Below are 23,304 nucleotides of genomic sequence, written 5' to 3' on the forward strand. Positions count from 1 at the left end.
TAAGAGTCTTCATTAATGACTGCAAACAATTACTGCATTTCGTATAAAATGCAAAAAGGCACAGAAAACTCACTTTTTCTGTAAATATATCTTGACACAGACTTGCTGAGCTATTTTAGTCAAGTATGAAATGAACCTTGTTTTAGCAAAATGCTTGATTGACAGGTGAGGAGGCGGTCTTTTCTGGAGCATATGAGGAAGGATTTCCATTTACACTACAAATGTAATGTGGTTGCATCTGTTTCAGACTACCTCTGAGTGAACCGATACCATGATATTCTTTGAAGTACTTTGGAGTACCATGTAAATACCTTGGTAAATTAAGTACCATGGCATATGCTGCATCAAAGTATTAATGTGCTACCACCCCAATACGTCTGGCTGTCATCTTTATGTTGTAGACACATCTGATTACAAATATAGGTAACACTTTATTTTACAGTGCCTTTGTTACATGTTAAATGTAGTTACTACATTTATTACTATAGATTATTCTTAATTACATGCAACTAACCAAAACCACATCCTAATCCTAACCCTAAACCTAAGTACATGTAGTTAATTATTATTACTCTGTACTGAAATGTATAATTACACTATAACACCAACACTTTAAGATAAAGTGTAACTCACATGAATCTAATTCCTTTAAACTAACTATATGAATTTAAGTTTTGATCTTAACGCATATCTCCTGTGTTTGTTTGTGTACAGCATTTCAAATGGCCGTTACAAGGTTTTGCTTCCTTTGCTCTGGGACACACTATGTCCTGCCAGTTAAGTGTCAGCTGAAGACCGCTGCCCAGAACTGAAGCACCACAGGTGGTGTCACACATGAGACCGTTTTTCCATGTCTGGGGACAAGTTATACATGGGATTTCCCATGGACATGGTGTTCAGCCCCTTAACTCCCGTTTTATGAGTCTGGCTTAGACAGCTCATGGTGGAAGTTGCACTGATCTGGTGCCAAAATTCATCATGGAAGTGATAAATATCCTACATCGACAGTACAACCAGTACTATCCGAGGATTTAATGGTGACTTATATTATGCTGATAAATGTAACAATATATCATGTCACAATATATATTACAATACAAATATTCAACAGTACTGATTATAGTTTACCTAAATAAAATTTCAGACAGATTTAATTTTGCATCAAATACGGTAATGGCACGTCAAATATGACAAGAGTCAATAAATTAAAAATTAAAATACATTGTTGAATAACATGCAATATTTAAAATGGTTTAAATGGATCCAAGCATGTGTCTAATGTAATTCTGTATTTTTAGCTAAGCAGAATCATGAATATATCTATTCTGGTATCACCATTGCCTTGTACATGGTGGAGAAGGACCAAGTCCAAACTTATTAAAGTCTATTCCTGATTTAATACCAAATGTATCATTTGAAATAACAGTACTTTTGTTAATGTCATATGTTTGTCATATGATTTAGAATGAATAAAAAAAAAAAAAAAAAAAACTTTTTAACTTTGTTTAAAGTTTAGTGAGAGTATCATATCACGAGATCAGTTTTTGCCTATCAAACCAACATGAGTGTATTGTTACACTCCTACTGATACTTTTTAATGACTTGGTATGTACATGCTATGAACATAAGCCTCACAGTGTTGTGTGCATTGACGTGCACAAACGTCCAAACACACATGCAGTTGCCCTGTACAGTAATATTCACATTTTGAAACGTGTCACCAATCGTAAGTGCGGGATAGCCATTGTGGGCTATTTTTAGTCTGGGACGGTAATCTCTTCTAAGAGCCTTTCAGGGCCTGTCTCTTTCTAACCTGGCCGGAAATGCTAAGCCAATAAGCCCCAGGCGTGTGGCTCAACTCTAGGCCGGGAGAGAAAGTGAGTCCCGGTACAGGCGTTTCCTGGATTATTTAATACTTCAGCATTGCAGGGAGGGGGAGTTTGAATCTCTGAATTCCAGGAATGCTGGTTCTTTTAGGGCTTACGCACTGCAGGGTACAGAGTGTTTTGGACATAGCTTAGTGGCGTCACACTGCACAATTTTATGGAGTGGGTAAATTAACAAACAAATGCTACATTTCTGCAAAGAGGAATGAGCTGATTGAGTGCATTGCAGTAGACAAATTTGATACATGCTCAGACTTGAATGGGCACTTTTTAATAGCTCTGTTTGCAAAGTAAAATGAACCACTGTAACATATATTCACAAAGTTTTGATTGAGGATTCATTTTCCAGTTGCCAAGAGACTCGTAATTTCCAGTCTTACTCCTCCGTCCATCTGTAGTTCATCCTTTCATTCCCATGATATTCAATCAAGGATAATAAGTGTGAACATGCATTTTGAGCAGCTGTGACTGTGAATGATGCATCCTTGTCACTTTTTGATGGTTAAAAGATGATTTCAGTGCTGTACAAAAATATTATAAAAAATATATATTTGGTTGGTGTTTTAATTTGTGGCCCAGGCGAAGCCAGACCTTTAAAATGTTTACATGCATGCATATACATTGCCTCCAAAAGTTTAGAAATGCTCAATATGAGCATAAGTACTTATCATCTCTTGGCATAGATGTATTTTAAAAAATTTTTTAAAAGTAAATTATCACTGAAGACCAGCAGATTATTACATAATAATGGCAATATAGACACGTCACAGTCAGACTTGCCCCTTTGGCAGCTGTAATGCCTGATTAAACTTGGCCAGATTTCTTTTTTAAAGAGAATCGGGTCAAGCACACCTTTTAGCTTTACTGATTGATTGCCATTTAAACTTAGCATCCAATAGACCAATCAGAACACAGTGTAGAGATTTACATTTTACATTTACATTTATTAATTTAGCAGACACTTTTATCTAAAGTGTCTTACAAATTAGGAATACAAGAAGCGATTCATCTTAAAGGGATAGTTCATCCAAAAATGAAAATGTTGTCATCATTTACTCACCCTCATGTTGTCCCATGAGTTTCTTTCTTCTTTTGAACACAAAAGAAGATATTTTAAAGCTGCAGTCCTTTTTTTTCTTTTTGCTTAAAATTATCCAAAATCAATTTTTGAGCAAGTACATAACTAGGCATGTGACGGTATCAAATTTCCATGTTGCGATTAATTGATGAAGCTTTTATCACGGTATACGGTATTATCACGATATTAAAATAAGTTGCAAAACCATTTTTGTCATAGTTTAACAGGTTTAAGAACTCGTTTTGTAATAAAACAAAAACAACTCTGACTAAAATTTTCAAACAGATTAAAATGCAAAAGAATTAGGCTATAAAGAACAACAGATAACACTTTACTCTATTTAATGCATCAACTAAGATTGAGCAATAGCTACATTTGTTACAGAAAGTGTTATCTTTAGAAACACAACTGATCATTGTTAGTTTTATCTCAGGTCCATTAAATAAGTTATTTTGATTTTAGTAATGTATTTAAATAGTAACTAAGAAATTAACATTAATTAATAATAATTAATACTTGATAAGTATTTTTATTGTCAGTTTAGTGATAATGAATTAACATGTTAACTAATGAAGCTGTATGTTTTCAAAGTTTTACTGAACAATAACAAATAATCCGAACATTTCTAATTATTAGGGCATGCTGTAGTCCAGATTAAAATATAAAAATGTTTAGGTTTGAAAATAAATATCCTTTTAAGTCTTTTTTAAGTATTCAGTATTTGGTTCTGTGATGAACAACACTGAGATTACAAAAAAATGAATGGCTGTTTGAAGCATTTTAAAAACTTTGTTTGCACGGTTTCCGTGGTAACCGCTGCACGCTGCTGTTCCATCAGTGCCCTCTGCTGTCAGAGAGTGAACGCGCACTTTCATTCAGCTCATCTCCTTGTTCCACCATGTGCTTCTCGTGCACATTGGGATTGTTTACATCTGAGCGCATGTCCTTTTGACGCAGAATACAGCGGTTTTGTGCATTTTATACGATTGATGGGTAAAGTATTCTTAATTTCCCTATAAAAAATTAATAATTGGTAATAAATTATTATTTACGGTATTCTGAAGTGCAGACGATTACAATATCGTGCATATTCATTATCGCGATTTATCGCATTACCGAATATCGGCACAAGTCTATACATAACCAGCCAGTGTTCAAAACTATCTCCTTACCCTAACCTACAACGGTAAACTTGTAATAATGTTTTATAATTCGAGTGGTACTGGTGGGTTTTCGTGAGAAATTAGATTATGCGGCCGTTCGTCTTTGCATCATTATGTCACGTCTGTTTACATAAAGAACGAGTCCCAGCTAGTAGGCTATATCTCATGTGAGGATGCTGCAGGTTGCGGATCATTTATAGCCTTTTCTCACAGCAGCTGAAATAATTAAACTTATCTTTTTGATGGCAGATTGTATGGTATGACAAATTAACCTTAGAGATTAGACTGTACAGAAATTGAAATCTACAGGTAACGCTAATGCATACTAAATACACATAGTCATGAAATGCTGATGTTGTTAACAATAACAATTTGAGAACAAAGTATAACAATAATAATTTGCAAGGTTTGATGTGATATGAGCTAAGCGATCATTAGGTTTAATCACCATTGGTAGCGCAATTCATTGTAATGCCTTTTTTTTCTCAGTTGTTCAGAACAAAACTGGCAGATTTGTTACTTACTTGTTCAGATGACATTCTCCGGTGAAAATTCTTATTTTGGTCATACTTCCAAGACTACAATCTGTGATTCCGAAGTACAGTATCCACCAGTGACTGACAGTCACACATTCTCCTCAAAACATTAGATTCATCCGCGCCGAGGAGCCATGCCAATGCACAATCCATGTAAAGATGATAATTCTGAAAATAACTGCAATTGCCAGTTTCAAACAGAGATGGCACCAAAGAGACAAAACTTACAGACTGCAGATTTAAAGAATGTTGGTAACCAGAACGTACCAGTTGAACGTAGCCAGTGAGTTTCATAGTATGTATATATATATTTATATATATATATATATATATATATATATATATATATATATATATATATATATATATATACTTTTTGGTTTGCCCATATTATTCAAAATGTCTTACTTTTTGTCCAGCATAAGAAAGAAATTCGTACAGGTTTGGAACAACTTGAGTGTAGATAAATTATATAAATAGATCTAGTATATATATAAATAACTCTAGTGTGTGTGTGTGTGTGTGTGTGTGTGTGTGTATTATTATTATCTAAATATGTTTTCATTATTTGGGTTGCAAAGTGATGATCAGGATTTATGCTGATTTTGTCCAAAATTTGCGTGGTACATACGTTACATACAAACCGACAGAAAGGGGAAAAGGGCGAAACATGTTTGACGTGTAATGGGAATAATCGTCTCACAAAGTCAAGGTCTGGTAGATCTTCCCTCACCTACAGGAGATGGAAGTCAAGGTAAAAGATAATGCATTTATTTAGTAATCAGCAAATAGCTTTTTATCCAGTGTGGTGAGAGCGTTGCGGTGGGTTCTGATAAGATCATTTGCTTTCAGGTGTTTTGCTGGCTACTGTACTCAGCATTGAGTGTAAATTGAATAGCATGACCTTTTGCAGCCAAATCAAATTGACTGCATTTCCACACACATTTGGTGGTTTCAATTACCATACATTTTTTGATATTGGAGTCTGTAACCCCACTCGTTTCTCATGGATACTCGAATGAGAGCAGGTGTTCATGATAAAACACGCACACATGCAGGCATGCAATCTGTATGTGCTTGTTTTGCTCTCTGCTTTCATACAGATATATTCAGGCAATTGACTCTTGTGCAGTTAACACATATGCTTTATTATAGAAAGAGAACTATAGTCCTGTCTTTCTCCTTTGCTGTCGCTCCTCCGCGCACTTGGTGCAGTGCCGGTGATGATGTGCCCTGCTGCTGATATCAGGGTGACAAATGACAGGCCGCCCTGCGATTTGCTGCTTATAAGCCTGCTAACAGCCGAAAGGTCAGAGGGGGATTCGGAGGGTAACAAAGCACTTTTAACAAGAGGAAGAGGACGACTTTACATGCTTAAATACTAGCTTTATATGTCCACATTTCCACATACATGGCTGTTCCTCTGCCCTGCTGCATTGGAATAAGACAGGACTCTGTTTCCTTTTATCCTCCCCATTCCTCTTTGCTTGCATTTTCTTCGGCTGTCTAGCACATCATAGCATGATCACCATCCTATATATGTTTATTCTCACAAAAGATTGCCTACCTCTGCAGATTCTGCTCTGTTCACATGCACGTTTCAAAAAGGAATAACGATGTGTGTTTTGTTTTGTTTTTTCTTTTCTTCACTGCATTAAAATATTTAGACTCCAGCCCTTTAGGAATCCAAGCACCCTAGTGTCAGCATTATTGGGCAAGCTTCTAAAATAAGTAGTGCATCAATATGTCTGAGCACCGAAAACTAAGTTTATTCTAATTGCATTAGAAACAGAGCTGTGGACCATCTGTTGCACCACAGCTAAGAAACAGCATGCAAACTCATCTTTTCTCTCTTCATGTTCAGTGCATCCATTTAGATTATGTCAGTTTGTTGTAGTCCCTTTCATCTCTTTCACTTTGTGTCTTTCTATTTGTGAGAGTGATTATCTCTCAGTAGAAATTGTTTGTTTTTGGTTCTGAATATCAGGTCATGGACACTTGCAAGCACATATAAATTTGCAATATTATATTTTAATGTCCCTCTGATTACTCTTCCCTAGTATGCATTATTCTGATTGTTTACATGCTAAAATAAGCAATGGTTCGTGTTGCTGATGAGTTTGACTGGTACCTGTTCAAGCTCCTGGTTGTGGTGTTCAGACAGAGTAGTCAGGGGGGTGGTAATGTTGGTGAGGGTTATGAAAAGTTAATCTTTGCCATACTCCGTCTCTCTGTGATCATTGCCTCTGGAGCAGGCATGCCTCGGTGCCCAGCTTGCAGGATCATTTGCGGGGGAAATGAGGTTTGAAATAGTTCTAGTGATTCCACTGGCAGAATCCTATTTTTGAGTATGACATATGACTGCTGTGCCATTTACGTATACTGTGACACAATCTGGTTAGGCTTATTGAAGGAGGCTTACATTGGAATGTTTTTGATAATGTCAATATAATGTGTGACTTATAAAAAGTATGGTGGTCTTTTTTTATTACAGTTCTAGATTTTTGACAAAAAATGCCTTTGCAGACCATGAATTAAATTAGTGTCGTATTCAGTGCTCTGTACAATAATTCTCTCTCTTTTCCTGCACACAATGATATGACCAGACCCAGCTCACATTGTGCAGCATGTTACTTGGATTTATTGGATTTATTTACCTACTTGTAAACGCATACTATTGTCTATGCTCTAGACAATGATAAGCCCTTTTCACCATCCAATAATCCTTCCCTCTTTCCATAAGGCCTATAATCCTTCACAGTTTTTAAATCTTTTTCAAAACTTTCAGATGAGGCTTTGTTTAACCAGCATTCAAAGTTATAATGTACAGTTATAAGAACGACCAATTCTGCAATCTCCATCTTGCATACCACCTCTATTCAAATTCAGAATTTGAACTGAAATTTAAAAGGCATTCTTAATCCATTTCTGAATGACATACAAGCTTGTTTGTCACAAAAAGAAATGATAGACATATTGAATGGCACAAAACAATTTTCAGAGATGTGAAAAATATTTTTTTTGGTTTCAGAGAGAATAAAAAGAGAAAGAAAATTCCATCAATCTTCACTTTAAACTTTTTCCACATATTCTAGGTCATCCATATATTCAATGTTTTCCTTGTGATGGTGCAAGGCTTTGGTTGTAAAACCCACTCTGAGTAATTGACTTTCTAGGTTTTATTACCTGCAGAGTTTTCCTTCTCTGTCATTGCAAGGCCGCAGACACGCAGAAAAATACAAACCTCATATTTTACTATCTTTTTATTCTTTCGTTACCTGTGGGATATTGGCTCAGATCCGCAAATAATATTGGGTGGATTTTTTTTTTTAGTTTGCAGTGAAGTTGCAATTAAGGGGTAAAAGAAAACCTACTTGTTATCAGTGGCATAAGTTATATCTTAGGAATACAATGGCTTAGGTGAAACTCAATAAAAGAGTTAAAGCAAGGACAATTTCAAAGACAACCTGTCTGATAACAAAAGAGCGCACCTGATAATGAATGAATGGTTAATACTGGCATTCCTCTGAAGTACTGGGACAAGGACGGGAGCTAGATGGACTGTGACTACCAAGCGCTTGCCAGTGTGTTTTATGGCTAATTGAAGCATTTGTGGTAAAACAGCCATGAATGGCACCCTTTAGAATTAGAGCAGGTTAATATATTGTGATCCCACAATTAGCCCACGATTGTTAAGATCTGTTTAATTCGGTTGGGTCCATTAAGCGGAATGGGAAAGGTCCTTTCTATTTTTCTTCCCTTCTTACTCAAGGCCATTTCTCTTTGGAGCTGCCAGAGTCAATCGATGGCTGCGGACACGGCTCAAGAGGTTGCCAGGCAAATCCGGCTACTCTGGCACTGGGCTGGATGTACTTTGCAAGTGTTGGTTACACTTTGAATTATGTGTCTAAAAGGAGGACAAAGGTCATTGAGCCTGTTTCATAGAATACTGAGAGATAACCAATGTTGTAAGAGGAGTGCAGGTTTTGGCAGGACTTTTGATTGCTGTATAAACCCTGGAGCACCCTCTGTCATTCTAGATAAAGTCTGACCTAGAGTTCACACTTAACAAGTAATTTTTCTAACCACTAGTCCATATTTGCATGCATGCTGCTATTGAGAAGTCTCTTTCCGAAAAGAAAATCCTCAATTGTATAAAACCTTTTTGCTGTAAATCAAATGATGAGCATCTAGGGGAAGTCACCTGAATAACCAGGATTATAATTAGCTGGAAGGAAATACTTATTGTTATTGCCCTCTGTTTTAGTGGCTGCCTGGGTTTTTATGAAGTTGCAGAAGACAAATTGCGGGAGACAGCAAAAGCGTAACTCAAAGAAAGGATATTATTAGCCAACCATTAAACAGCAGCAGGCTAAGTCACAGGCTGTGAATTTCTTTCTAGCTGCTTTACGTCAGAACTCAGGTGTCCCTGTGAATGTTTTGTTATCTCTAGGAAATATGCGCTGATATCAAATCCAATACAGAATTAGGAAACATGTCCCAAGGAGGGCATTATGGACTTGTTTCCTCCCTGTCAGTGCGCTAATCAAACGTTAGCATTATCAGTACTGAAATCTCTTAAATAGAGTGAGATAAGAAAAAAGGCCTTGTTTTGATGTCTCAAAAGCTGCTACCGTGAGCATAGGGACATGCCTGTGTGTAATCGTGGGAAACTATTAATAGAAAAGGGATCAAACGGGGTGATCGTTGCACATGGGACTGGAGGCTAAGCAATGCAATACTTCTATCTAAAGAGGACAGTCCCCCTGCAGCCACCACGATTGTGCCCGAACGCTATCAGCAAGCGATGCTAATCCGGTGGTGTGCATAAAAGGATTTGTTCTTGTTGGCCTGCATACGCTACGTCCCCCAGCAATTTTGGTGTTTATCTTTTGCAATTGCTAAGTCCCGTGGGTTTTGGTGCTGGAACTTCCAGTGCCTGTGACTTTTCCACAGCCACCGCTCTACAGATACTGCCCCTTCTGTGTTACCATCTGCAGAAGAGACAGAGACGGGAACATCAAAGACTAGAAGCAGCGTTTAGCGTTTAGCATTTGATTCTGTAATCACACTTCATATGCTCAAAAAATATTGCATCTATTTCAGTTCACAATAAGGCTCCTTATCTATGGATTGCCAGCTTGAATTTTGTTGATGAGCTGTTTGAGACATCTGAGTTAGGGATTGGAGGAACTTAACTTCCCTCTTATTGTTTCTTACCTCTTTCTCGCTACTTCCCTGGGTAGTTGCTGTGTGTCAGCTCAGTTAATGGGTTTCTTAGGGGAGATATTATTTTGGTCCAGTAAGCTGCATGTTTAATGTATGACTGACAGTGCTGACTCATGTGGCTTAGGCAATTTGTAGTTGAAAGAGATTTTGTAGTAAAAAAAAAAAAAAAAAAAAGTGTATGCAGCAAGAAAAAAATCTCCATCCTCTATTAGTGATTATAGAGCACTGCTCCACCCAGTCTGAAAACAAAATCCACTTTTCCAGACTAAAATGTCCTATTTTCTTTCACTGTTCTTTCTCTTTCCCCTTTTCTTTTCACCCCCTTAAGAAGATAGATGAGGAAAATGAGGCCAACTTGCTGGCAGTGCTCACAGAAACCCTGGACAGTATCCCAGTGGACGAAGACGGTTTGCCTTCGTTCGAGGCCCTGGCAGATGGGGACGTGACCAATGCCAGTGATCAGAGCTGTCCTTCCACCCCTGATGGCTCGCCACGGACCCCAGAGCCAGAGGAGCCTTCCCTGGTAAGAGACGCTCCTCCCGTGCTTCCTGTGTGCCCAATCCTATTTCGCCATGAAGCATGGCCCTCTCATTCTGTTTCCTTCCCTAGCTCTTTCTTGGTCCCACAGTGTTTCACTTTCCCTGACTCCCTCTGTCTGGTCTTCACTAGACCCAGATAAGGAGATGCTGCAGGCCTGTCACCAAAAATGGGTACAGACTCGCCAGACAGCAACTCTGGCAGCCTCCTATTGATGTCTGTGCACAGAACATAACCATAGCCTGTTGAAAAAGCAGATCAAAGTAGATCAGTGTTTCTGAGGTGTTAATTGCATTGTTCATTACTGCAAAAAGGAACATGCACAACACATCAAGCTGAAGCAATGGAAAATGTGCTGAAAGAATCGAATTTAATCAAGTAGACTATTTTAATCTGCATTTTCTCTAATGAACCAGCAGTAAACAGCAAAAGTTAAAATCCACATAGCATTTGTTTTGTTGTGTATCAGCACATTAATGCTCATCACATCAGAATCCATAGTTACATTCTGAGTATCACAGAAAAAGCATTGCACCTGCTGTACCTGACATACTGCCACAATATTAGGCTAATATATCTGACTTATATCCTACAAAATTAAATCTTTAAAGTTTAAGTTTGCAGCACACATATACAGTCATATATTGCATAAATGATTTTTTCCCCAAAATATGCACATGATACTGCTGTCATCAAATGAATTATTTTGTCTACTTACAAGATGCTTACAGAGAGAATCTTATGAAAACAAGCATGTAAATGGCTTGCAAGAGACAGTATTCTCAAACGTCAGAGCATGGTGCATGGTAACAATGCCACGGTCATGGGTTTGATTCTCAGGAAATGCATGAACCGATAAACTGTATACATTGGATGCAATGTAAGTGGCTTTGGATGAAAGCGTCTGCAAAATGCATAAATGTAATGTAAATATTGTTTGGAGTTCTTTGCATTTTGTATTAAATTCATAGCTGTAATCCTTATGATCTGTTTCTCTGCTCTGTTTGTAGCTGAAGAAGCTCCTCCTGGCGCCTGCTAACTCCCAGCTCAGCTATAATCAATACCCAGGTGGCAAGGCACAGAACCATGCAGCCAGCAACCAACGGATCAGACCAACACCTGCTGTTGCCAAGGTAGCTGCTCGCTGCACTTCTTGCATCAAAGGCCTGGTGTGTGAGCTCATCTGCTAGTTTCATGTAATTTTTCCTTTCTGATAAATTATACAAATAGTCTGCTCCCTCCAGGGAGCTAAAGCTTGATTAAGTTGTGTCTGTGACGGAGGAGTTATGGCTGTCTCATCTAAAATTTCGTTACCCTTAATGACGTTCAGGACTTCTGAATGGCACCATCTCATTTCCATGAAAAAAGAAATGTTGAGTTGTCTTGATAGAATTAGCATTGTTGGTCTCATTGTCACAAAAACAATGATTTATTACCACAGGCCCAGTCATGTTGTAAACTAGAAAAATGAGTAGTTATTTGAGGTCAACATCATGCATAATTCTCTCCCCTTCACACAAACATGCTCACACACATGCACAACTCTCTTTGAGGAGTTAATTTTCCATAATGACTTTGACTCCTCTGTTTCTGGAGCTCTGCACATGGCAGTATCCCAGAGGACACCGCTGTCTTCTCCTGCTGCCTGTGTGTAGATCTTCCTGGAGCCGTCCCAAGACCTTGTAATTAAGATGATGGGCAAAGCACACTCACATTGCCTTTTGGGAGACTAAACCACCTCTGTGCTAACCCCCTGTTCTAATCTCCCTATGTTACCAGTGTCCCCTGTTACATGCCATACTCATTCTGCCCCCCCCCCCCCCCTTCTCTCTCTCTCTCTCTCTCTCTGTCTCTCTGATTCCTGTTTTTTAGACAGAAAACCCTTGGAACAGCAAACCACGAGGGGTCTGTCCCAACCGGTCCATGAGACGCCCTTGCACTGAGCTGCTCAAGTACCTCACCTCTAGTGACGAGGCCTTCCAGACCAAAGCCAGGGAAGCCAAGAGCACCTGGACAGGTTGCGGCAAGGACAGGGGAGGGGCTTGCACCTCTTCCTGCTCATCTTCTTCCTCTCCATCGTCCTCGTCCACCTCCTCTTTCTCGTCCCTGTCGTCCTGCTCCTCTTCCACCGCCTCCAAAAAGAAGACATCCTCTGCCTCCCCATCATCACAGCAGCAGCAGCAGCAGCTGGCATTGCAGGCCCAGCGAGGTGAGAGCCAGGCAGCCAGCACGTGTAGTGTGGCTGGTGAGGGGGCGGGAAAGTGGCGGCGGTGTACTCAAGGGGAGCAATCCGCCCCCGTTGTGCTGTCCCGTGGAGGCGGCTGTGGCCATGCTTGCTCCGGCGAAGAGGGGAGGCTGCCAGGCCTGCAGCCAGCTGTTGACCCAGGCAGCCTGGCCGCTGCCCGCTTTATTAGGTACATGCACTCTTACTCTCTCCCGCCTAGAGAGACGGGTCATGCAGGCAGCTGTGGTCATTGCCTTGAGGCAGGCGGCTTGGCTGAGGCTGGCCGTGCTAATAGGCACATCACGGTGACCATTAGGAAAAGGAGGCAAGAGCTAGAGCACCCCATGCTCAGTCAGCTGCTTACCTCCAGGCCCAGACCGGCCCGTTACCGGGCTCACCTGCAATTGCCCAGTGTCCCCCAGAATAAAAGGCGAGACCTACCTTACTTGGCTCCTAAAGACAAAGAGAGCCACGGACACTTAGAGCAAGCTAGTCATGAGCACCCTAGAAAAACACCTAGCTTACACAAACAAACAATTAGTGTTGCCAACACTATTGAGTGCTCAACAGATCTTAAATTAGACCTAGAGAGCTGGTTAAGCATGCCAGAACAGGTGACAGGAGACAGCTTGCATGATCTGGTGGGCCAAGCTGGGGAGGATGTTTTTGAATATGTCATAGGCAGCCCCATGTCATTCTCACAGGGCCTGCCAAGCCCATTGTTCCCAGACTCTTTAGTTCCAGAGCACACGCCCTCCGACTCACAAAAACAGGCACTCTGCAGGCACCTTGATGACCAAGTCCCACCAATGTTAGGTAATCATTGCTGCATCCCTGCCCTCTCTCCTTTGCCTCTCCTCCTTTAACTGCTTCCTAGTTTGACCACACACTAACCCCAGCGCTAACACAAACCTAACATTTACTTGGGAGCAAAAACAGAAGCAGCCAGCCACACGATTCACTCCAAAGGGTAAACCTCTGAATTGGCACAAACCTTTGTATGTAGATTAAAATGAAAGACAAGGTATGCCTGTAACACTTTGAACTATCACGTGCCCAATTTGCTGAAAAGCTTCTTTGTCAGGCTGCCGTAATATAGCTGTCTAACTGAGAGATACTCCCTAGCTGCAGTTGGAGACGGTCGCAGCCTCAGGCAACTGCACACGCTTCCTTGACTCTTCTTTCTTCCTCTGCTTTGGTTTCAATTGCATGCAAAATATCTTCTTGTTAGACATAATTTTAGCAGTATGAAACATTTGTGCCATTCTTTTTCATGTCATAGTCTGTTTTACGTTTCTACTCATTCTGACTGTTGGAATGTGGTGGACCTTGTATGATGGGCTGGGAAACTGAACACATGCCATCACTCCATCCTGCCTCACAAAGTATGCAGTCAGATAAAGACAAAAACTATGGGGTCAAGTTAATCCAACTATTGGTTTTTCTCAAAATTTCTGGCTGGAGAGTCATCTAGCCTTTCAGTGCAGGGTTGGATTTGCAACATCATTGCTGTCACTGATTGAGTCTAAGATATTTAGTTGTAGATGTGGACCTGAAATATCTTGGGCACAGTGTGAACTAGTAAATTAATTACCCATGCTCCTTTGTGTTCTGCAGCCAAACCAACCATCTTGCCACTTCCTTTGACCCCAGAGTCTCCAAAGTAAGTGAGAGAGTTTTTACACAACTTTTGTAGAGCAGACAAAATCTGAAACTAAAAAAGAAAAAAGAAAAAAGATGAGGCATTTTTGTTAATTTCATTTCCATTTGTAAACTCACACAAACACTTTCAGCACTCCATTCTTGTTCTCATATATTTTTTCCCCCCTTTGTGTTGCAGTGACCACAAGGGATCTCCGTTTGAGAACAAAACCATTGAACGCACATTGAGTGTGGAGATCTGTGGAACCCCAGGTAAATAAACACAGGGTATTTGCTCATGACCAAGAAAAAAATATCTTTTCAAAACAGACAAATGAATGGCACAAAAGCTCCCTCTTTCCTCCATTTGTCTGATTGTTAATCTGAAATATCTTGCTGGGGGTTTTTTTATCATTCAGTAGTAAAGATAAGACTTCTTTGGCAAAGGGCAAACTATCCAACAAGCCTACTTTGATAGTTTAATTAAACCAAAGGGTTCAAGGTGAACTGATGGAACATGGTCAGAATTTTACACAGTCCTCCATTTTTCCATTCTTTGTGTGATTTATTGGAATTTGAAGAGTTAATATTCTCTCTTTTTTAATTTAGACTCTAATGCTTTTTGACTGGGCAGCTCACTGCTTCAATACATCAGAGATAAACTGTTGTGGCATTATTATTGTTTTAATTGGTTTTGCCATGCAATTTGGTTTTGCCAATATTATCAGCATCTTTTTTTCAGAGAGTCTGGCAATTTGATTAGGGACATTAAGGTAATTTCCTCTGTTAATTCTGCTATTTATGAAAAGGGCCCATTTGTGAAATTGAGCCAAAGCATTTTTAATGTAATGTAAAGAATATATTCCCTCTTTGTCTTTTCATATATATATATATATATTTAAAATTTTAAAGTAAATTATACCCACTAAGTTTATGTCAGCTAGGGCTGAAACACAACTCTTCAGCAGTTCTCCCCTTTCTCACTTTCTTTCTCTCAGCATAAATCATGCAGGTAATTATTTCTGTATCCCCCATACAGAGATTAATCATTCCAGGTCAATAAAAACAAAATGGCTGCCCTTTCCCTCTCACAATGTGTCATGGTGAATGGGCAATTTGGTATTTACTTACTACAAGGTAATGGCCCTCATTGTGCAGATTTGACCTAGCCGTGGGGGTAAAATGTAGCTCTATGTTTGGTGTATTTGTTCAAACATGGATTATGTCATAAATGTTTAGCGAAACTACACATTTTGAGGAATTTTGTCACTTCTGCAAGCCATTCATGTTCTTTATTCCCTGTATTAAATATGTGTGTTAGCTTTAAGACTAAAAAGCCATGTGAGGTCACCTTTACAGCCTTTTATGCAAGGCTAAAGGATTAATGTATCTCTGTATTTAATGCACAAGCTTGTGCCTACTAACCTGAGGCCAATTACAGCACTGTTTAATAAAATAAAAATAAAAAAACTCAGGAAGGCTACACTTTTTTTTAGCAGAGACACTCTTATACAATTCAGATTTAGGATTCGGTACTACAGCTATGTTGATGGAAAGTGCTTTGAAGTTGAAGGTCTCTGATGAGGATACGTTTACATTCTCCTAGTGTCTGCTGTCCTATAGACTACCCTAAGCCCTTCTTACTCATATGTGTTTACTGATAATCATACAGATTAACTGATCAGTGTACAAATCAGTGTAAAGCCAGATGAGACTATGAAGTCATAAAATAAATTTCCGTTCGTGTAATCATGACAGCTGTGTGTGAAGCCATATTTATGGAGCTGGTGAATTAGAAAATGGCCAGGTGTTTCACTGCAGAGCAAAACACCTTGACACCTGCGGAATAGCCAGCGCTATGAAAGTGCCAAATTTAATACCATTCCCTAATCCCCATCCCTCTAATAGATTAACTTGAGCGGGGGTTCCTTTAATTATGGTATCATATGACACCCAGGTCAGTCTGTGTTACGCTCCTTGTGTGGCATTTTAAGATTAACAGGAGGATCAGTTCTGTAAGCTTTAAGTAATAATTCGTTCAGAGGTCCCTGCGTAATTCACACCCTGCCAGAAACAGACGAGAGAACCCAGCAGTATATGATTAGTGTTTGTATCTGTGTGCATTCATCATGGATACCTTGAATTGAATGGCACATATTTATGTAATGCTATGTTATGTAATTTATGTAATGTAATGTAAAGGCGATAATGGTCCTTGGTTTATGACCCTGTGTGCATTGTTTTGCCCAGATGGTGTTTGATTGGTGCAGCAGAAGTTCCTTTGGCAGTGCATGCTTTCTTTTCATAGCTCATTGCATTGGCATAATGATAAATTTAGTCAAGGCCACTGTTGTTTTGTATGCCGAATCAGGCTCGTGACGGCTGCAGTACTGTATCCATTTAGTTTAGTGACTGACATAGACAGACGAAGAAAGAAAAGAAGAGGTGAGGTTGTTTTGTTTTTTTGTTTTTTTTTAAATACCCGTTTCAGGACATTTTCGTAAAAGGATGTGATCCTGAAAATATTCAGAAAATGGCTGTAGCTGTTTTTAATCAAAGAAATAATGTATAGAAAGGTCATAATATGTGTATGAATCAGGAAAACAGAAATCAAGAGAGATCGTGAAATAGAAAGAGAGAGGGAGAAGTAGAGAAAAATAAAGAGGAACTACCTCTGGTTGTTTGTGCAAGTGCATTATCCATGCCATAAAGCAGCACATCTCAAGACTTCCCATATAAATGCCATCTGTTGGCACATAAATCTGTCAAGATGGCTGGGGTTCATGAGGAGAAAAGGTGGCAAAGATGAAAAGAATGATAACTGCTCCTGCATCACTGTGCTTTCATCAGAGTCCCAGGAGTGAGGCATTCATGCATCTGTCGAAAGCACCAGTATTATTATAAGATCTGACTGTTTACTTTCTAATGAATTGGGATTGTTTACGGTCTGGAGGAAGTTTAATTGAGTAACTCTGTCTGTATCATAGTGCAATCTGAGGTCACATTAATCTGTCAGGGTTGCAATAAAATGTGGATAAGGATTAGGTCTAAATGAAAGGGAATATTTTAATCAGGCTCAAGTGTGTGCACGTTCAATCACTTAGAGACAGACCAAGCACTGTTAAGGAACTTGAGGGATCTCATTTGGTAAATCTTCTGTCTCTTCTTCCCTCCAGGTCTGACACCACCTACCACGCCTCCGCACAAAGCCAGTCAAGAGAACCCTTTCAAAGTATCACTCAAAAACAAGCTTTCTTCATGCTCTCCCTCTGCCCTGACAAGCAAAAGGCCCAGGCTGAGCAATGGGGGCTCTTGCCCTCAGCCAACCAGCGGTTCTATTCGGAAGGGCCCAGAGCAGACTGAGCTCTATGCCCAGCTGAGCAAGGCATCCTCCACAATGCCCCTAGGGGGCTTAGAGGAGCGTCGGGGCAAGCGGCCCATGCCCCGCGTCTTTGGCGATCACGACTATTGTCAGTATACAAGCACAAAACGAGACAGCACCACCACAGCTACAGCGGTAACTGGGCCAACGGAGGGCCGGCATGTGGAATGTAAAGACTCGAACATGCCGACCTCCTCTACTTCTACATCATCATTGTCTTCCGCCTCCCTTTTGTCTTCCTCTCTGGCCAGGCAGCTTCAGGGCCTTTCCCCCACAGCTCAGGAGGCTTGTCCGGACACGGATGCTCACGGACAGGACCATATGTCGACTTCGGACTCCAAAACGTCAGTGGATTGCAGTTCTGCTGGAAGGAAACTACTTAGGGACCAGGAGATCCGGGAAGAGCTCAACAAGCACTTTGGAAAGCCTCAGCAAGCCTTCTATAGTGGGGTAGTGGGAGAGCAGAGAGGCAACCGGCCACTAGAGGACAGTGACTCTGGGGATGAGTACCCCGGTCTTTTCGGTGACTACATGCACCCAGGTCTGCCTGACTTTGAGGACCTGGAGGTAGGCCGGGAGCGCCTGTTCTACTTGGGGGAAGGTTCTCCACTCGAGCTGCTCCTCGAAGGGTCGCCCTCCAGCTCCCCTTCAAGCAGTTCATTCTCATGGAGCTCTGTCTCACCTCCTTCCACTCAGCTCTCCCCACAGCACCTCCGCTGGCCACGCTCCATCTCCCGCTCCCGTTCCTCATCTCACTACAGATGCAGATCCCTCTCCAGGTCTCCATACTCCCGCTCCGAGTCTCCCGACAGCCGTTCTCCCTCTCGGTAAGTTCTGTTGTGAGCCTACACTGCCTGTCTCAGAAACACGTTTACCTAGCAATCTTTTTGGACACAAATCCACATGTCTCAGCAGGAGGGGCTGTAAAGAAGGTAAACATCTTTCTGTGGCTGTCATTGCGATAAAGCACCAGTCTGGGTCTCACAGCATGGACACTAAAGTCATTACGGCTGATTTTGCACAACCAGAGAAAAATGACGTACAGTAGACAATAAGCGTTGGCTTTGAGAGACACAAGATGAAATGAGCTTGGAAGATAAACAGTGTCTTAGATGGTAAATTGCTCATCTACACACTTGCAACATTCTTGCTGTTACACCAAATGAGCAGTTCCAATCCTGAGTTCAGACATTCGCTCACCATTATAGCGATACACTGACTTTTCATCAATTGCAGAAAAAACTTTCTGAGGAGTTTTGAATTTTCATTTAGAACATTTTTAAAACTCATCATTCTCAAGCAGTGCGAATAACAAATAGAGTCCAGCATAGTAATTTCTTGGGCAAACAAGCATGTGTCATGCTTATGGAAGTCTCACATTGTTTTCACAATGGGCCTTCATCCCTTTAGCTTGAATTTTAGATTAATTTCTCTCCAGCACTCTTTGATGGGGCTCTGTTGTTTTTAGTAGCAGCTGTTGTTTTGCTCGACAGCGTTGCCTGCTCCATCCCCGTGAGATGAAAGAAACGCCCAGTAAGTGAAGTCCTGGACACTTTAAAGTGGGTTACATCCAGATAGCATGCAAGCGAGACAATATTTACAGTGCCTCCTTTTGATATATATATATATATATATATATATATATATATAGTAACACATGATAAAGTGATTGTACTGATAAATGAGACTCCAAAACCTCTATCCAGAACATTTCTCAGATTTTTTACCCCATTTTAAATATCTAGTGACATTCCCTTTGTTCGTGTTTACATGCTCCTGGAACATCTTATGGGCTATATATCTAAACTTTGTCCCCTTGGCATCGTTTTCCCCTTTTTTATTCCAAGGTTCCCCCTTTATTTCCCATTTTTTATTGCTTATTTCAGTTATTAAAAGTTATATATAGATTTCAGTTGCTGATCATCCGGTTACACTTTATTTTACAGTGCTGTAGTTGCATTGTAATTACTCAAATAAGTACTGAGTACTATTAATTACTACATGTACTTACTATAGAGTTACAGTTAGGGTTATGGTTTGGCTTAGGGTTAGTTACTTGTAATTATGCATCATTTACTGTTATTACTATAGTAAGTACATGTAGTAACATGTAACTATACAGCACTGTAAAATAAAGTGTTACCAATCATCCTTTATAAGTGTTCAGTTTAAGACTAAGGTACTTAAAGTCTTAAAGTGGTGTTACAATTTTATTATGCTTATTTTTTCTGCTTATACACAGGTCTCCTCGCAATATGGACGATAGCACTTTTATTCCCAGGATTTATAGAAGCCCTCGGCCCCAGTCTCATTCTATTTTTGGTCGGAGACCCAGGTAAGTGCTTGTGCATAGTAAATGCTTTTCTATTTTTTACTCTTTAATATACTCTGCATAAATGTATGATGTGACACTTATAAAAATGCATATATGCTGATATTATAGACCTGTACCTGAGACAGACTTAAATAAGTGCTGCAAGATAATGTACTGTGTCTGCAATACTTTCAGAGTCTGTCCTTATGCAAAGGAAGCAAGTCACTTGCTGACTCTGTCTAATTGATATGATGAGTTATGATGATACATCATTTCAAGGCCTTAACTTTTCAAACTTTTACAATAAAGCTTTCGTTGGCAAGAGCAGCTTGCATTAGAGACCCACTACCTCCCAGCTACACCTTTTCCCTGATGGTGCTTTAGTCCGCTCATATTGTGCTTTTACACCATGTTGCCTCTGTTGCAAATGGCTGTAGAAAAAAGTTGCACTTTTTGGACGTAAAGTTCAAACTAAGCAAAAAGTAATGGCATGTGAAGTTGTGCTGACAGACACAGCTGCCAAATTTCTGCCATATTCCCTTAAGAGTCCCGCCATTGGGAGCTGTAACCTTTTGCGATGTAATGAGACATCTTATTAATGTGTTTGTTTGTCTTCCACGCTAAGAAGAATGGAAAGCAGTCTGCTCTGAGCTAGCTGATTCCCAAGGCCACTTGAGCAAAACAGCAAACAATACATCTATGTACTCAGAGAAAAATTTTATTGCTCAGGGGTTGCTCTTTCACAGCTCAGAAGGCTTAATTGAGTTCTAAGTTATATTTTATTTAAGTTTCTTCAACAGTCCCTTTGAAAAAAAAATAAAAAAATACAACAAAAGACCTAAAATGTATTTTTTTTAATTACTTACTAAAGATAATTTAGTCCTTGAAAGATTTGACAAGTAATCTCTTTTTTATTTCTTACAGTTGCGTGTTTAGAGAGTGTGTTTATTTTTTATGGAATGTTTTGTCCTTCTTTTCAACTTCAGGTATGACAGCTACGAGGAATACCAGCATGAGCGTCTGAAGCAGGAAGAGTTCCGACGCGACTATGAGAAACGGGAATGTGAGAGGGCCGAGCAGAGGGAGAGACAACGGCAAAAAGCAATAGTAAGTACACCTACTTCAGTATTTTATTAAATTATTGGATGTTTTTTTCAACTATGGACACATTTATATCCCTGGGGTTGTTTTTTATTAAAACCTATAGATTAAAATACTTTCTTTTTGTCATATAAAGGGCATATAAAACATTCTTGGAAACTTTTACTCTGCCTTCATGATTTACTTTTATAACTTTTCAAATGCCTTTTATGCATAGATTTTATGACCCTGACGTTTAATCAAAATTCATCATACAAATATTAATATTAATTAATATTAATCTACACAGCCAGGCCAAAAGAAAAGAAAAAAAGTTGCTGTCCGGATTTAAAAAGCAATACTTAAAAGTCTATGACTGGATCAGTATTGCTGTGATTATTATGATTCTGGCATGTTATATGTTTGGAACTGTAACTGATGGAGTGTGTAGCTTTTGATTTCTTAAAAAAATGTAGGAAGACACATCATGGCCATATTCCATGATGACAAAGCCACTATTCATCAAGATCAAATTGAGAAAAAGTGGCTGGGAAGGAGAATGAAGAATCATTTTCACACATGAACTGACACCTTAAATTCATTGAAGGTCTTTGGGATGTGCTGGAGGAGACTTTACAGAGTGCTCGACTTGTCAATACAAGATCTTGACCAAAAATTGATGCACCTTTTGATGGAAAAACATCACAGCATATATTTCCATCAAGCGGTACATCAATTTTTGTGTGAAATAATACCAAATAGCAATGAAAATAATGTTAAATGCGATGGTAATGTCTCTGGGATTAAAATGTTTCAGAAAACATGACAGAATTATTTTATAAATGTATAAATGTCTTTCCACTGTTGTACATTATTAGTGGACAATTTAAACAAAATATTGAGTGTGTTTTAAGAGTGTTGGTTTTCTAAAAGTCCACAGGGCCAAACATGCCCATAGTTGACAAAAACCCTATTATGCTTGGAGGTGTTTTTCAGTTGTGGTCTCTCTCCTGCTGGCAGAAATCGTACATTACCACAGACGTTATCCTTCTCTCAGGCTTTCTCTGCCTCCATCACTGTGTATGCCTAAAGAAAGCTCGAAGCACACAGTCATCTCAATGCGCTCTCTCTCTCTCTCTCTCTCTGTATCTCTGTCTCTCTCACTCAAAAAGTGAACTCATGCAAAGACGGCATTCTGAATCATTCAGGCTACACGCGTTTCCTCTTTATCTCCCAGTTGTGTATTTTTAACATCTCCGAGGCGTTTCCGAATGGTGCCAGATTCTATTAATCACACCATGGGCTAAATGCTTTCGACCAGACAATCGAAAGAAAAGTTGAAATAAGATTGCTCAAAATCAAAGGTATGTTAATATGTGGGCTCAAAATGAGCAGTTTAATTTCGAACACTTACATATTTGAAATGCAGTTCTCTGAGATGAAATATCAGTTTTGTTCTCTCTCGCTGTGCCTGACCAGACTGTGAAATGAGACGGCTTTCCAACTCAGTTCACTGATAAATGCACACGTCAAATAATGCACGCATGACTCGGCCCTGGCGTACTTTTTTTTTTTCTTTTTCTCTTTTTTCTTCATGTTCTGTGGCAGCGAGACAATTACTAGCTGCGGCGGCTGAGCTGTCAGAAGAGGTTTTGGGGGGGCAAAGGATGTGAGAGCTTCATATGAAGCGCTAGTCTCAGGGTGTCATCTTTAAAACCTCACCACATTTATCAGCTGTCAGCAACAAAACCACCAATTCAGCAAACACTTTTGTCTCCTATTGTACATGATGGAAGCGTGAGGGGAGGAAATGCAAAAAAGAAACACCCCTCCCAGGTGTTCTAGCTAATTTGTAGGTTTTTGTTGTAGCTGTCGTTGTTGTTGTGACACGGTGACATCATGTACACAGGTGAATTATGACTCTGTTGTGGGGCAATAGATATGAATCATAATTTTATGTATGACTTACAAGAGACCTCTGGTTATTGTTGAGGATCATAAGTATATTTTGTCACACATAATGGCAGGTACATGCACATATGAATAAGTAATGCCACGAAATAAGGCCTGAGGCTTGTGCTTTGTCTCAAGATTAGCCAGCTAAATTAAATACCACCATTTTATATATTCAGCCTGGTGGGGTCTTTACGTTTTCTCAATCTATGTGTTCTTTTTCTTCAATGAATAATGGAACAAAGTGATATTAGCCTGTAGCTAAAATTGATGATAAACTT

The 23,304-nt window shown here is 39.7% G+C and overlaps 1 protein-coding gene across 6 annotated transcripts in view; it reads left to right on the forward strand.

Annotated features, from left to right (window-relative positions):
• Positions 1 to 23,304, forward strand: part of ppargc1a (peroxisome proliferator-activated receptor gamma, coactivator 1 alpha) — a 49,551-nt gene that overhangs the window by 12,808 nt on the left and 13,439 nt on the right. The window contains exons 3-10 of one of the 6 annotated variants that reach the window (XM_067399999.1): positions 10,224 to 10,415; positions 11,440 to 11,598; positions 12,302 to 13,469; positions 14,271 to 14,316; positions 14,494 to 14,567; positions 17,471 to 18,503; positions 19,919 to 20,011; positions 20,977 to 21,097. In XM_067399999.1, coding sequence (XP_067256100.1) covers positions 10,224 to 10,415; positions 11,440 to 11,598; positions 12,302 to 13,469; positions 14,271 to 14,316; positions 14,494 to 14,567; positions 17,471 to 18,503; positions 19,919 to 20,011; positions 20,977 to 21,097 — 2,886 coding nt within the window. Of the gene's footprint in view, positions 1 to 10,220; positions 10,416 to 11,439; positions 11,599 to 12,301; positions 13,470 to 14,270; positions 14,317 to 14,493; positions 14,568 to 17,470; positions 18,504 to 19,918; positions 20,012 to 20,976; positions 21,098 to 23,304 lie in introns of all 6 variants that reach the window. The other 5 variants (XM_067399998.1, XM_067400002.1, XM_067400001.1 and 2 more) reach the window with 5 other exon arrangements.

This window comes from Chanodichthys erythropterus, chromosome 11, assembly GCF_024489055.1.
Source record: "Chanodichthys erythropterus isolate Z2021 chromosome 11, ASM2448905v1, whole genome shotgun sequence".
Taxonomy (NCBI): Eukaryota; Metazoa; Chordata; class Actinopteri; order Cypriniformes; family Xenocyprididae; genus Chanodichthys; species Chanodichthys erythropterus.